Source organism: Euleptes europaea, chromosome 11, assembly GCF_029931775.1.
Source record: "Euleptes europaea isolate rEulEur1 chromosome 11, rEulEur1.hap1, whole genome shotgun sequence".
Lineage (NCBI taxonomy): Eukaryota > Metazoa > Chordata > Lepidosauria > Squamata > Sphaerodactylidae > Euleptes > Euleptes europaea.
The window spans coordinates 31,802,910-31,816,103 of record NC_079322.1 but is presented as its reverse complement, the minus strand read 5'-3'; the positions used below and the strand labels follow the sequence as shown (position 1 = coordinate 31,816,103).

The following is a 13,194-nucleotide window of genomic DNA, read 5'->3' as shown; positions in this document are numbered from 1 at the left end:
GGAGTTCACCTAGATACTCAGAGGCAGATCTCAAAACAGATACTAGATGTTACACTCCTGGAGAGTGGCACAGTATACTTCTTTTAAAAAAAATTCCTGAAGAAACTTTCTTATGGTATTTGCGGTTTTAACATGTATAACTACTACTGTTTCTGAAGACCTTCAGGATGAGTGGTGGCCATTTTGAAGTGAACCATGTGGCAGCCATCTTCGTAAGGGGCTAAGCACACAAACCAACCTGTTGGTCTCTATGCCACTATCCCCACCACCCCAAAATATTGCTTGCAGTGGCATAAAGAAATTGCCTACTGCATACAGTGAGCCACATGGAGCAATATACATTGACATCTGATGGCGGTTATGATACGGGTTCTGGCCCTCAACAGGCTGTCTGAGGAACATACAGGACAGAAATATCATATTCAGGTGAAAAACCGTGAATTGAAGGACGAACTAGAACACCATATTTATCCCCGGGGCCACCCAATATGTAATACATGGCAAAGTCCATTTCCTTCCTACTATGACACACATGTGAAATCCTCTTTTAAAAATCATCAGTGAAGATGCGTTGCCAAGGTTTGGATATACTTATTTACTAAACAAAGGTATATCAACCCTCCAGGGCAAATGAAAGAAGGTTGTTTCTTGAACCCTGTACTAATTTGAAGATTCCCGAGCATGTTTGTCATCAATGGCATTTTGTAAAACAAGTAATAAAACATCTAAAAGGTAACAGTTTTAAGTTTCCAGGCGACTTACAAGACTTCTGTCATTTGGAGCCTCAGCTCTGTATTAAGTGCTTCATTACAAGGACAACATATTAAGACAGGTATTTGCACACAAGATGCCATAATAAAGAATTTATAGCCTCTTGAAAGGCAAACCAGTTTATTGTAATCGAAAATAACTGGGAAAATGGATGCTTATTGACTTCAAGAGAAATATTCTAACCCTATGCATGGATAGGCTTTCTATTTTTAATTTTGTCTTTAGAGTTACAATTGTCCTTCAAATGTTCATAAATAGGCAGGAGCATTTGTTAAACTCTAGGGAGCTCTGTGGGAGATCCGAGTACTAATGAGGAGGTTTTTGCATTTCCTCACACCATGCCTGAAATACCTTTCTAAATATTCCTTTTATTTTTCAAATTCAAGCAGTCTTTTCTGCTTTCCTCAAAAAAAGTCACAGAAAAACTATAAAAAAGTTGCAGTTTTTTGGTCTGAATGTTTTACTTCATGGTGATCTGCTTCCTAATATACATTGTTTTTTAGCTAAGCGGACTATTTACATAGCAATAATCAAGGGAATCCTTTACCCATTCAGTCCTCAGACATGGATCTTATCTCAAAAGTAGTTAGGATCAACTTAAAAAACTTTAGTAGGGAGTAAGCTCTCCTCTTTAACAATGAAGCTAATGGAAAATTCCACTCTAGCATTATGCAAACCGCCAAAAGGAATGCTGGCGCGCAAGTTGAATTTCAGCCCATGCGGTTGCATCTAAGCATTATTTCTGTGGAAATCCTCAACAGTCCTGCTATACCGGAGTGACTAGTGTTAAATACAGTGGTTACAAACTATTTTATGCATATTGGACTCCTTTAAAAGGTAATCAGGACACATATGCAACCAAGGATTACACTAAAATAAAATTTTCAATGTGCTGCAGCATTTTGTTTATAGATTAAGATTGGCTTCAATTGAGTTTCGTTAATCTGCAGTGCAAAGTTACAGTTTTAAAGCAGTAAACTAATTGTTATAGTCACCACATTACATTCTTTACCATTGTCATTTGCCCATTTAATGTTTTCCCACTGTTCCAGCTGCTCCTTATACTCTCTGCTTTTGTGATATTTAAAATTCATGCCAAGAACAAAAATTCCCAGAATTCAAAATGTACTTTATTCATTGTCCACCTCTTGGTCCAAATCAGCAGTTGTAGATGCTTGTTTTATTTCTGTTGTAGCCTTTGATGAGAGGTACTCCTCCCCCTTTCCAAAACAGTTTCCTCCCTTTCTACCCCAGAACACCCTCTTCTCCATCCATCTAGAAACTTCAGTCAATGATTCAGGTCCGTGGATGCTTTTCACCATCAGGAAAAAGGAATGCCCATAACCTTAGCCCTTCCAACTTTTTTTTAGAATGGATCTGAATGTTAAGTATATCTGGAACAGCTGTCTCCTGTTATGAGGTAGGCAGTAAGGTATCAGTAGCTTATTTGTTTTCACATTTCCTTTCTCCTACCACCATTTCCAGTTATACCAGCACCATTGCCCGTTACCCTGTTTTATTCTTTGCCCTGACCAGATGTGCTGGAAGGATTAACTGCAAACAACATGCATTCTCTAACATACTGTAACATTAAACACTGGGATTAAGTATGACTATTTTTTAAAATGCCACATGGAACCAGGCAGGCAAACCTACAGAAGCTCTCCGCAACAGCCCTGAAGAGGACTGTAGTGGCTTTCTAGGCAAATTTGTTTAACGATGTTTATAGATTACTTTTCTTAAAAAAAAAAACCTTAAAAACAATTAAACGCAATCCATCAATCACAAAAAGGTTTATATCCTCTGAAGTTGGAAGATCTTGTCCACTAATCCCAGATGTAAGAAAAATCTGTGGTTAGAAAGAACTCTACACTTGCTCAGAAGAATTCACACATCCCATGCTCGAGGCTCAGTATGATAAGCTCCTAGAATTTACATTCCTGCATTATTTGTCACTCTTCTTCACAAAAAGCAATCTTGTGATTCTCCCAAGCCTTATGAGTTGGGAAATGGTGATCTTATGCTGCTTCCACAATGAGGCTTGAACATTTCCACTGCAAGAGCCAAGAAGTATCAAGCAGAGCAGCAAACAAACAGAACAAGAGCAGTTTGCGTAGTGCAATCTGGGACAGGTCTACTCAGAACCACACTGAATCAATGAACGTATTCTCGGGGAAAAGTTCTCTTAAGATTGCACTGTAAATCCAAGAAATTTAAGAAGCAGCCTGTGCCTCCCTGATATGGGCTTCTGTATTGGCAAAAGAACTCACAGAAAAGTGGGCAGAAATGCAGGTTTCTATGGAGTACACGTTTATTTCTTACTCAAAACTTTTTTATTTCTGTGTACTACATCCCCACAGCAAAGACCCACCTGCTTTTTGAAGTCCTGCAAAGCAGAACCTACACAACTGTTCCGCCAAAAGACCCAAGCTTGCTAGTTTTCTTTAACCAGTTCCAATAACGCTACCTGAACTACAGCATATGCAAAAGCTCAGATGCTTTATAGAGTATTATGGAGATTTACTCTATTTAAGCATGGACAGCTCCACATGAACTAAGCATGCAAGGAGCCGGGAAGCAGTGATCAGGAAGAGAGCTAAAGGGTGAAGCTATTTAAAAGGGAATTAGGATTGCCAGATGTTCTAGGGGGAAATGGCAATTTCTGTAAAAGGTGTGTGCATGGGAGGAGGAAGGGAACATGACAGGTCTCTAAAAATTAATGAATGTATCCCGATGTCAGAAGACATGCAACCACTCAAGCCCCAAACTTTAAAAAATCATTTAAATGCTGTTAAGGTACTTCACTACCATTTAATTACCCTCTCAAAGTTACAATATGGATGTAAAGAGTGATACAGGGACAACCCCCCTCCCTGTATGTTAACAGATTAATTTAAATTTTACTCCACATTAAAGGACAGATCTAGGGTTCTATGATACCTGAAATTAACTGAATGGAGATTTCCCACCACTGCATACTACTGGTGGTAAATGATACCCAGGGAAGATGGAGGCATGTTCAAACAATCTTCTTAATGAAGCTGACTGTGGCCACAGATCCGCCACACCACAATGCTAAACGCAACCCCAGAGAAAGAAGAACCAGGACGGTCAAACTCTTCAAAAAACAAACCCCTGCCCAACTTGTAACCCGCCTTGCCCCCCAGGAAGAAAGGCAGGCTATAAACAAACTAAATAAATAAAGGTTGTGCGGAACAGCCTCTTCAAAATGCTTGTGAGTACAGCAAGATTTTTACATCCCGCCTTAACGCTTCTCCTGTTTTCACACACCCCCTTACCCCACCCTTCCACCTGTGATCAACCTGAGCCAGGCCTCTTAGTCCTAGTCTTAGCCCCCGAACCTATTTGAACACACTCAGAGACCCCCTCGCTCCTCTTGTCCAAAACTAGGGCTTCCGGCATCCCACCAGACCTCCTTTCTGGCGGAGAACCCCGAAAGCCCCCCCCCAACAAGACAGAGTGGTTCCTTTGAGCCCTGGCACTGGACCCTTCTGGGCCAGCTTGTTACCAAGGGCACTTTCACACAGCCCAAATAATGCACTTTCAATCCACTTGCAGTGCACTTTAATGCACTTTCAATCCACTTGCAATGCACTTTGAAGGTGGCCATTGATGAATGGGAGGTTTTGCCTTGTTGTGGCCACTCTCCAGATGCACATTTCCCCCATCTGGATTTCCAAAACTCTGCACGGGGGCTTATTTTTTGAGCTTTAAGACTTCTGACGGGGGGGGGGGGGAAACGTGCATCTGAAGAGCAGCAACTGCAAGGCAAAACCTCCCGGGCATAAGCGGCTGTGCATACCGGCAAAAACCCCTTGCAAACAACCGTCCAAGCGCATCGAAAGCGCCCCGAGAGTCCTCCCCCCCGCAACCCCCCCCCCCGGGGAGGCGTCGAGGGCTCACCTCGTCGTCGTGGTGCTGGCAGTAGTTCACCCTGTCCGGGAAAACGGAGAGGATGTTGTAGGGCGCGGCGGAGTAGGGTTGCCCGAGGGCGAGCTGGGCGGCGGCGGCGGCGGCGGGCGGGCCGGGGGCGAAGCGCTCGATGAAGTGGTCCTTGGTGAGGCGGACGCGCTGGTGGGCGCGCACGCAGTTGTCGCACAGGTGCTCCTGGCAGTCGAGGCAGCGGGAGGTGGCGGCGTTGCCCTCGTCGCACGAGCTGCAGCGGGGCTCGCCCTGCCGGCTGTGGGGCCGCCGGCGCAGCAGCGAGGAGCCGCCGCCGCCGCCCCCCGACGGCGCCGAGCCGGGCGACGAGCCGCCGGCCGAGGAGCGGTGCTGCTGCTGCTGCGGCGGCTGCTGTTGCTGCGGCGGGGGCTGCTGGGCGGGCTGCTGGCGCGGGGCGTGGTGGCGGCTGTTGGCGTTGCTGTTGCTGCCCCCGACGCCGAGCCCCCCCGCGCCCGGGCCGCCGGGCCGGCCGTTGTTCTTCTGCTCCTCGGCGGCGGCCACGACCACCACGTCGAGCAGGTTGCTGAGGAGGAAGTTGGAGGAGGGCAGCGCGTCCATGCCCGACGGCTCCGAGATCACCACCTTCTGGTCGCAGACGGGGCAGCGCAGCTTGAGCGCGTCCCCGGCGGCGGGGTGGCGCTGCGCCTCCAGGCACTGGCGGCAGAAGGCGTGCAGGCAGGGCAGGACGTGCAGGCGCCTCGACGGGGCGCACGACGACGACGAGCACGACGAGGACGACGAGCCCCCCCCGCCGCCGCCCCCCGCCGACGAGCTGGAGGTCTGCGAGGAAGACGACGAGGTGGACGAGTTGGACGAGAGGGGAGCCGGCGAGCCGCACATCTCCTTGCACAGCGGGCAGATCTGGAAGTCCGACTCGGGGAACGAAGCCATCGGGGGCGAGGGGAGGGGCGCGCGCCCAGCTAGCGAGGAGGCCGCATGGACGGGGGCGGGCGGGCGGCGGCGGCGACCCGACGGCCGGCCCCCGGGGGGGCATCCACCAGGCGCGGCGGCGGGGGGTGGGCGCTGCTCTCGGCCGCCGCTGCCTCGGGCCTCTCCGCTCGGCCCCACCGGGGGCCGCCCTCGCCGCCTCTTAAGCCCCTTGCTCGACGGGCCGCCCCCCGCCCAAGCGCCCCGGCCCGCCGCGTGGCTCAGCGCCCCCGGGACGGCGCGGCGCGGGAAAGGGCATCGGCCTCGCCTCCTCCTCGGCGGCCAGCGTGGCCCGGATCCGGGCGGGCGGCTCTTCCCGGGCTCCCTCCTTGGCCGGGGAGGCTCGTTAGGGACTCGGGGGGGGGGGTGTAGAGAAGGCCTTTCTTCGGCCGAGGGAGGAAGAGGAGAAGGCGGGTCGCGGGGGGGGGGGGCGAGCAAAGGGGGCCTGGGGCTCAGCCCTGTCTGCCTCGGACCTCCCAGGGGCTCCGGGGGGCGCGCGAGCGGCCCAGGCAGGTTGCAGCGGCCCCGGCCCGCCCCCGCCGGCTCCACCGCCGCATGTCTGGGGCGCGGGAAGCAGAGAGGGGCCCCCCGCCGGCACAGCAGCCTCCCCGCGAGGAAGCGAGGGGTGGGTGGGTGGGTAGGTGGGAGTGCGCACCGGAATGGGGCGGGGGGAGAGATCTTACGCTGGAGCGGGGGGGGGGGGTCTGTCCGTGTGTCCGCTGGCGGGGTGGCGTCGTCCGGTCTCCTCCGCCTGGGCGAGCCTCTCCAGCCCCCGGGGACGGCGGCGGTGGTGTTGGGCACGCGGCCGGTCCTTTGCCCCCCCCTCCTCCTCCTCCTCCTCCTCCTCCTCCTCTCTCTCTCTCTCTCTCTCTCTCCCCCCTTTCCCAGGGCGCGCACGCGCTCAGCCCGGCGGGAGGAGCCGCCCGGGAGCAGAGCAGAGCAGCCGCGGCAGGTCCCGGCCGGCCGCCTTGAATTATTCATGGGAGGCGGATTATATTCGCTCGCACAAATTGGAGCCGCCGCGCGAGGCTGCCCGAGCCGGCCCCCCGCCTCCCCCCACCCCCCCCTCCACCCCCTTCGGCCTTTCTAGCGGCTTCTTCCAGCCGCCGAGCTTCTGCAAGCGCTCGCCTCGCCTTTCCTTTGTCGTTTGGCCTCTACCCGCGCTATTCTGGAAACTTCTTTTTCAGAACCAAACTTTCAAACGCTCTTCGTTATACTAAAAAGGAAGGGGGAAAAAAACACACACACACCCCGAATTGATGCTCCCAAACTCCAACGGCGCGGCTAATTATTATTATTATTTTTAAAGCCGGCGTTGGGTTCGAATTCCACCGCAACTGCAAGAGCGCCGAGATCTCCGACAAGAGATGCGATCGCGTTTGATTCCGGCCCAGCTGGAGAATGGGCGGCTTCTGTCTCCTGCGTTGCTCTGAGATTTTTTTATATATATATATATATAAATTGATGCTCTTGCTATTAAATTATTCCTTTAACTCCCTTTCCACGTCGGTTTCAGGTGTGCCTAATCCCCCCCTCCCTGGTAGGGCTCCCGATATGTTCGCATTCCTCGTACGCCTCTTTTCTGGATGCCTGTTATTGAAACCGATCCACAGTTCGGAATCCTTTTAATCTCCAAAGCAGCGAACTCACTTCCGCCTGAGAGCCGAGGGGGTGGTTAGGGGGAAAGAGGGGGGGGGTCTACAAGGCAAACAGGAAACATTAACCCTATTGCTGCTGCTTCCTCTCCCCTAGTAAGCTTTTAGCAACCAAACGTGCTAAGTAGGGGGAAATTGATCGATTTATCGAGTCTTAACATTTGCCATTACTTTTTTTAAACGCAAAAATGAGCTGCGGTAGCTCGGAAGGTTTCGTTTCCAAGATCTTCGATTAATTTGCCCTTTAATTAACCGAGGGTTAATTTTAACTACTTTGTAGGAGACAACGAAAACTCCTTAATTCCACGCTGAACGTTTTTCCTCCATCCATTGACCTAAAAGGATCTCGCTCCCGAGTAAATGTTCACAGGATTGCTGCTTAAAGCGCTTTGTTTTATGGCTATACTTTGATTTGTTTTTCTTAATTGAACGTGGGGGGGTGGTGGAAATGCTTCACCACTCCAAATACGTTCTGAGCTGTGCCGGAATATGTTGCAAAGCTATAATAGATACAATTGTCTGTAAAGGACAGAAGTGGTTTCGTTGCAAGTTCTGGATGCTAGTTTGAGAAATCACAAAGTAACCCACATTCCCAAAACAGAACCAATGCGAGGTGGTGTTTCCAACAAGGGTTTCAACTCTACCATTCCAGGATGTTTCTGCAAGCCGAGTGGTTCTGCAAATTAGAGCTGTGTTTCGGCTAAAGGCTGAAGCATGAGTTTTAATTGAGCAATAGGGTATAGATTTCCATATGAATAAAAGTCGGCCTGAAGACAACATGGCAAGGGTCCCCTGAGAAGAGGATTTCCCATGCTACCTAAGTGGGTGGGACAGACAGCGAAATGCCTCCTAACATAGGACCTGCCCCTTACATATTTATTTTTAACTTTAAAATAAAATCTACAGCCTGACTGATCAAGGGCATCATTGTCATCAATTAAAAATAATAATAATCAAGCAACTAAATGTTGCAATCCTACCTGAAAACCTTCAAAATATGAGGATGAGATACATACGATATGAACATATTTAGCTTTTTAAAAGAATTAGCAAAGTGTTAATAGAAGGTTGGTTACGAAAAATTTAAAATTAATCTTTTCGTAAAGTATTTCGGGCAGAAAGAGAAACAGAAATGCAAGTCCAGATACCCAGAAAGTAACATTTTAGAAGGAAAGGATTCCCCCATGCAATAGCCTACCCTTTCTGAGGTCCCACTGCTGAAAACACTTACAGAGCTTACTGTTAGCGTCTATTGGGCATAAGTGTGTTCAGACCTAAGATCTGAGTTCTCCATCTTATTAAAGATATGCAGCTGTTCCATACATTGAAGTCCAGGGAAAAAACTAAAAACCCCGTGGTGTTCAAAGTGTGAATGACTTCTTGGTTTTCAGCACGACAATGCACAGATGTAAAGGGTTTGCGAACACATCTCCCTTTACCACCCTCTGTATAAAATTACAAATCTGAATTTTTATTAACACATTCCTAAGAGTGAAACACGCACTTGTAGACTGGATAAGGACACTTACAAAATCAGCATTCACTGTTATTTTGAGATAACTCTTTGATATGACCCTGTAAGCCCTGAGTTCAAATTACTGTGTTGCTCCTGCATCCAAAAGCTGCACATATGACACACTGACAGTGTCATTCTAAGCAGGTCTACTCAGAAGGCATCTTCATTTACATTAAAAAATACTAACTGTAAAGTAGTTGTAACAACAGCAAAAACAAATTGGGCATTTGATTCTGAAGGAGGAAGGGAGTCCACAAAAATTAAAAACCTGAGTATGTTCATGCCTCATCCATTGTTGTGTCAGCTGACAGCTAGATTCCTAATGAATTTATCCTTTGCTGTAGGATTTCAGCTCAGTATGCTCTAGTTAAGCCTTCCCTTCTTCATTAAATCAGGCAAATAACATTAAGTTATTAAGTTCTGAAAGCTCCCCATGCTGGTAATATAAACAGCAGATTAAAGGGGTTGAGTCTTTACTATAAACATAGTTTGAAATTAAGGGTGCTTTCTGTATATGTAAACCTCACTGAGTTCAATGGATTTAGGTGCGCTAGCTCTGCATTGGATTGCTCATTCCAGATTGCTACACCCACCTCATAAACCATCCTATCTAGACTGCTTCACAGGGCAGTCCTGATCTGCGCTTAGAGTTGCGAATAAGTTTTTATTCATAGGAGCCAACCGGCATTGGGAGGGGAAAGAACATAAGAAAAGCCCTGCTGGATCAGACCAAGGACCATCAAGTCCAGCAGTCTGCTCACACAGTGGCCAATCAGGTGCCTCTAGGAAGCCCCCAAACAAGACGACTGCAGGAGCACCATCCTGCCTGTGTTCCACAGCACCCAAGATAATAGGCATGCTCCTCTGATCCTGGAGAGAATAGCTATGCATCATGACCAGTATTCATTTTAACTAGTAGCCATGAATACCCCTTTCCTCCATGAAAGATATTGCCTTGGGCCCTATCTATCCATCCCTGGTAGCGTTATTTGTCACTGCAAGGATTTTCTAATTTGTAGATTTTTTTTTTTAATCCCTATGTATCATCAGATCGATTGCCCTTTAAATGTTACAGGAAAATTGGGTGTGTGTGTGTGTGTGTTTTTAAACTAACCTTAGCTACACTATTTATGCTGAAGATATTCTAACCCCAAACTGGAGGAAATGGCTTCTGTCATACAGACAGGGCCCCAGACTCTCCCCGTTGCCCTAGAGCGTCAATACCAGTTCTGCTTGTAAGTAGAACTGGTACGGTCAGCCTGGAGCCACACCGCTTTCTCTTTGTGGAGGTATGGTAGGAAGTGAAACTGCTCTCTGATATTCCCCCCCCCCATAGCTGTAGAGCCTCAGGGCCCTATGGACCGGTCCTGTTAATCTGTCTATGACCAAGTATATTTGGGGTTACTTTCCTGTAGCTAATGGAGTTGCATGGTTGCTTTCTAAGGGTTCCTTTGCAAGTGTTAAAATGTCATGCTGTTCATTTCTGTAAATGCATGGCACGCCATTGTATTTGGTTAATACAACAGGAACCTCAAGTCTTGCTGTGACAGATCGACCAAAAATCATAGCAGGAGTCTGACCAAGAAGTTGTACATCCACCAAGTCTAAAATTGGATGGCAGTGTTAAGTGAATGGAAGCTCTACTACTGCTGGGGAAACTTTCAACAGTTACAGATTTGGTAGAATTCAACCATGATTAATAGAAATGAAGGCCCACTCTTTCAAACTTATTCTCCTAGCAATGTTATTTTCCAGAGGTATTTTATATTTGCCATCCAACTTAGCTGAGAGCCAGCATGGTGTAGCGGTCAGGGAGTTGAACTAGTATCTAGAAGACCCAGGTTCAAATCCCTTCACTGCCATGGAAACTCACCAGGTGACCTTGAGCTAGTCAAGCTAACCTACCTCACCGGGTGGTTGCGGGGATAAAACAGGAGTGTTGCAAGCAGCTTTGGGTCCCAACCGGGGAGAAAAGGGGGGTATAAATATAAAAAAATAAAATGAGTAAAAGGATACACACCTATCATTTCTTGCCCTTGATAATAGATACGTTTATACATGGAAAGGGGAGTCTGATCCCCTGTCCTCTGATATATGGAACCCGGGAACATGCCAGTGTTACAACACCAAATTCTTAGCCACAAGTGCTGCATTCATTTATATTGGGCAGGGATGACTGACAGAGTGTATCTCAGTGGGATAATCCCCATAGCCCTTCAACCTAATTCTAAACCTGCTTGCTCAGATGTTAAGTATTGCAGTCATACAACCCTGTTTTATGCCTGTTTACTTAGGACCAAGCGTTACTGAGCTCAGTGGGATTTTCTGCCCACGCCACTGCATCTCATCAGAGCAGGTGCTTAGTACTACATAAAGGCAACTGATGACATGAATAATTCTATTAATTGCCATCAACAGTTTAACAAAATGGATCAACCAGATTTGAATGTGCATATATCACTTGGGCTACTTGTGGAATTAACGTATTAAAACGATACACGCGATGGTTGCCAAAGCATAATGAAATAGCTACATAAAACCTTGCTTTCCACATGTTTGTGCATTTATATGTTACCATTGTCTGATTGTTTTAGTAGAAATAATTACCTGGAAAATGGCATGCAACTTAACAGTGCAACCCTGTAACTTTGCTAAAGGTAGCATTGTTAATGTGCTTGACTATAAAAATCTATTACCGTGGTCTCATTAGTACAGGGGTGCCCAACATGGTGCCTCTGGGCACCATGGCGCCCACCAAGTACTTTTAGAAAGTCATTGGGGCCAGGGTTGGTGTTTTTTTTGCCCCTCAAGGCTTCTGATTGGTTGAGTAGATGTTTAAAAAATGTTGCTTTGGCAGAAGCTGCCACCATGGCACAAGGATCTTCACTGTGTGACTGAAGGTAAGCTGGGGCAGCCATTTTGTATCTGGCAGCAGCCATTTTGTTGTAACCATTTCGTGGCTGCGCCCACCTTGCTGTGTCAGAATTCTAAAAGTGCCCACTGTCTGAAAAAGGTCGGGGATCACTGGGTTAGTACATGAACCTGTAACATGAGGCCTACGAGGCTACACAAATGAAAATGTTATAAGAATTCCAGGCTGAAGAAGCCCCCTAGCGGTGGGTGAAAACGTTTTGAAATTATCCGGAAAACGTTCCTTTTTGAATATACATTCTGGCTGTGAAGATTTCGACGTGAAGCCACGTCTTTTCAGTGCAAGCTGCAAGGCACTAGAAGATATTGCTTTTTGATGCACTATCCTTTCATGAACTTTGAGTTTCATTCTATAATCTTACAAAGTATTTGAGAACTCTGTTCCATTTTTGCAAACACATTTTGTGCTACAGACAATTTGATATATGTAAATGTTGTCCTATACGTTATGTATAATTGTATATTTGGTAAACACTTGGTAACATGTAATGAGCACTTAGTCATTAAGTCATTAAGTTGCAATTGTATATTGTATTTTGTAGAATAGTCCTTGCTGTCAATTTTGCAATCTCCAGGTACTAGCTGGAGATCTCCTGCTGTTACAACTGATCTCCAGCCGATAGAGATCAGTTCACCTGGAGAAAATGGCTGCTTTGGCAATTGGTCTCTATGGCATTGAAGTCCCTCCCCAAACCCCTCCCTTCTCAGGCTCTACTTCCAAAACCTCCCACCGGTGGCGAAGAGGGACCTGGCAACCCTAGGTTTGAGTCAGTTGCTGCACTTGTTAAATGGGGTCCACATTTGTTGGGCACCAGCAACACTGAAAATACCTTCTTTCAAAATTTCTAAATAATATTTTTAATGATACAGGCTATATTGAGCGGCTACAATGTGAACATTCTGGTTGCAAGGCCACCAAGAGTTAGGTACACTTACGTCCGTGGATCACAGTAGGTATAAATGCACTCAAGGGCCAAGTGCTATCAGAGTTCTGAATTCTTGAAACTAGTTTCAAAATGAGTTTGTTCTGGCGACACCTACCACTCTTTTTTTGGTGAGATCCTGTTCACTGACCGAAATTCCAAGTTCACTGTATTTGCAGAGTGAAGCAAGCGCTCCACTCCCACAGGCTGACAGGGATAGCCGCACACCTGTCATTTAATTAGATACCATAAATAAAACCCCAACTCTCTCTCTAAATAAAACTTGAAGCTTAGTCCCTTCTAATTTGCGGTTACCCATACTAGTCACTTGTTCTAACAATCAGTTATTCTCCAGGGAATGGTAATAACCACAAAAAATCCCTGCAAGACTGTAAAGTTTAACCGTAGCTTTATGTATGGAGAGTCTTTACCATTCAGTGAGGATGCCGTGACAAAACCACAGAGTTACTCTGGAGTTAATCATAATTATTGCTGTAATAAATATCAC

At 47.1% G+C, this 13,194-nt stretch overlaps 1 protein-coding gene across 1 annotated transcript in view; it reads right to left on the bottom strand.

The window, feature by feature from the left end:
- The window catches only part of TRIM71 (tripartite motif containing 71), a 49,049-nt gene extending 43,424 nt beyond the window's left edge, over positions 1 to 5,625 (bottom strand). Inside the window, exon 1 of the mRNA XM_056857597.1 lies at positions 4,696 to 5,625. Coding sequence (XP_056713575.1) covers positions 4,696 to 5,625 — 930 coding nt within the window. The remainder of the gene's footprint in view (positions 1 to 4,695) is intronic.
- Between the last annotated feature and the right edge of the window lie 7,569 nt (positions 5,626 to 13,194).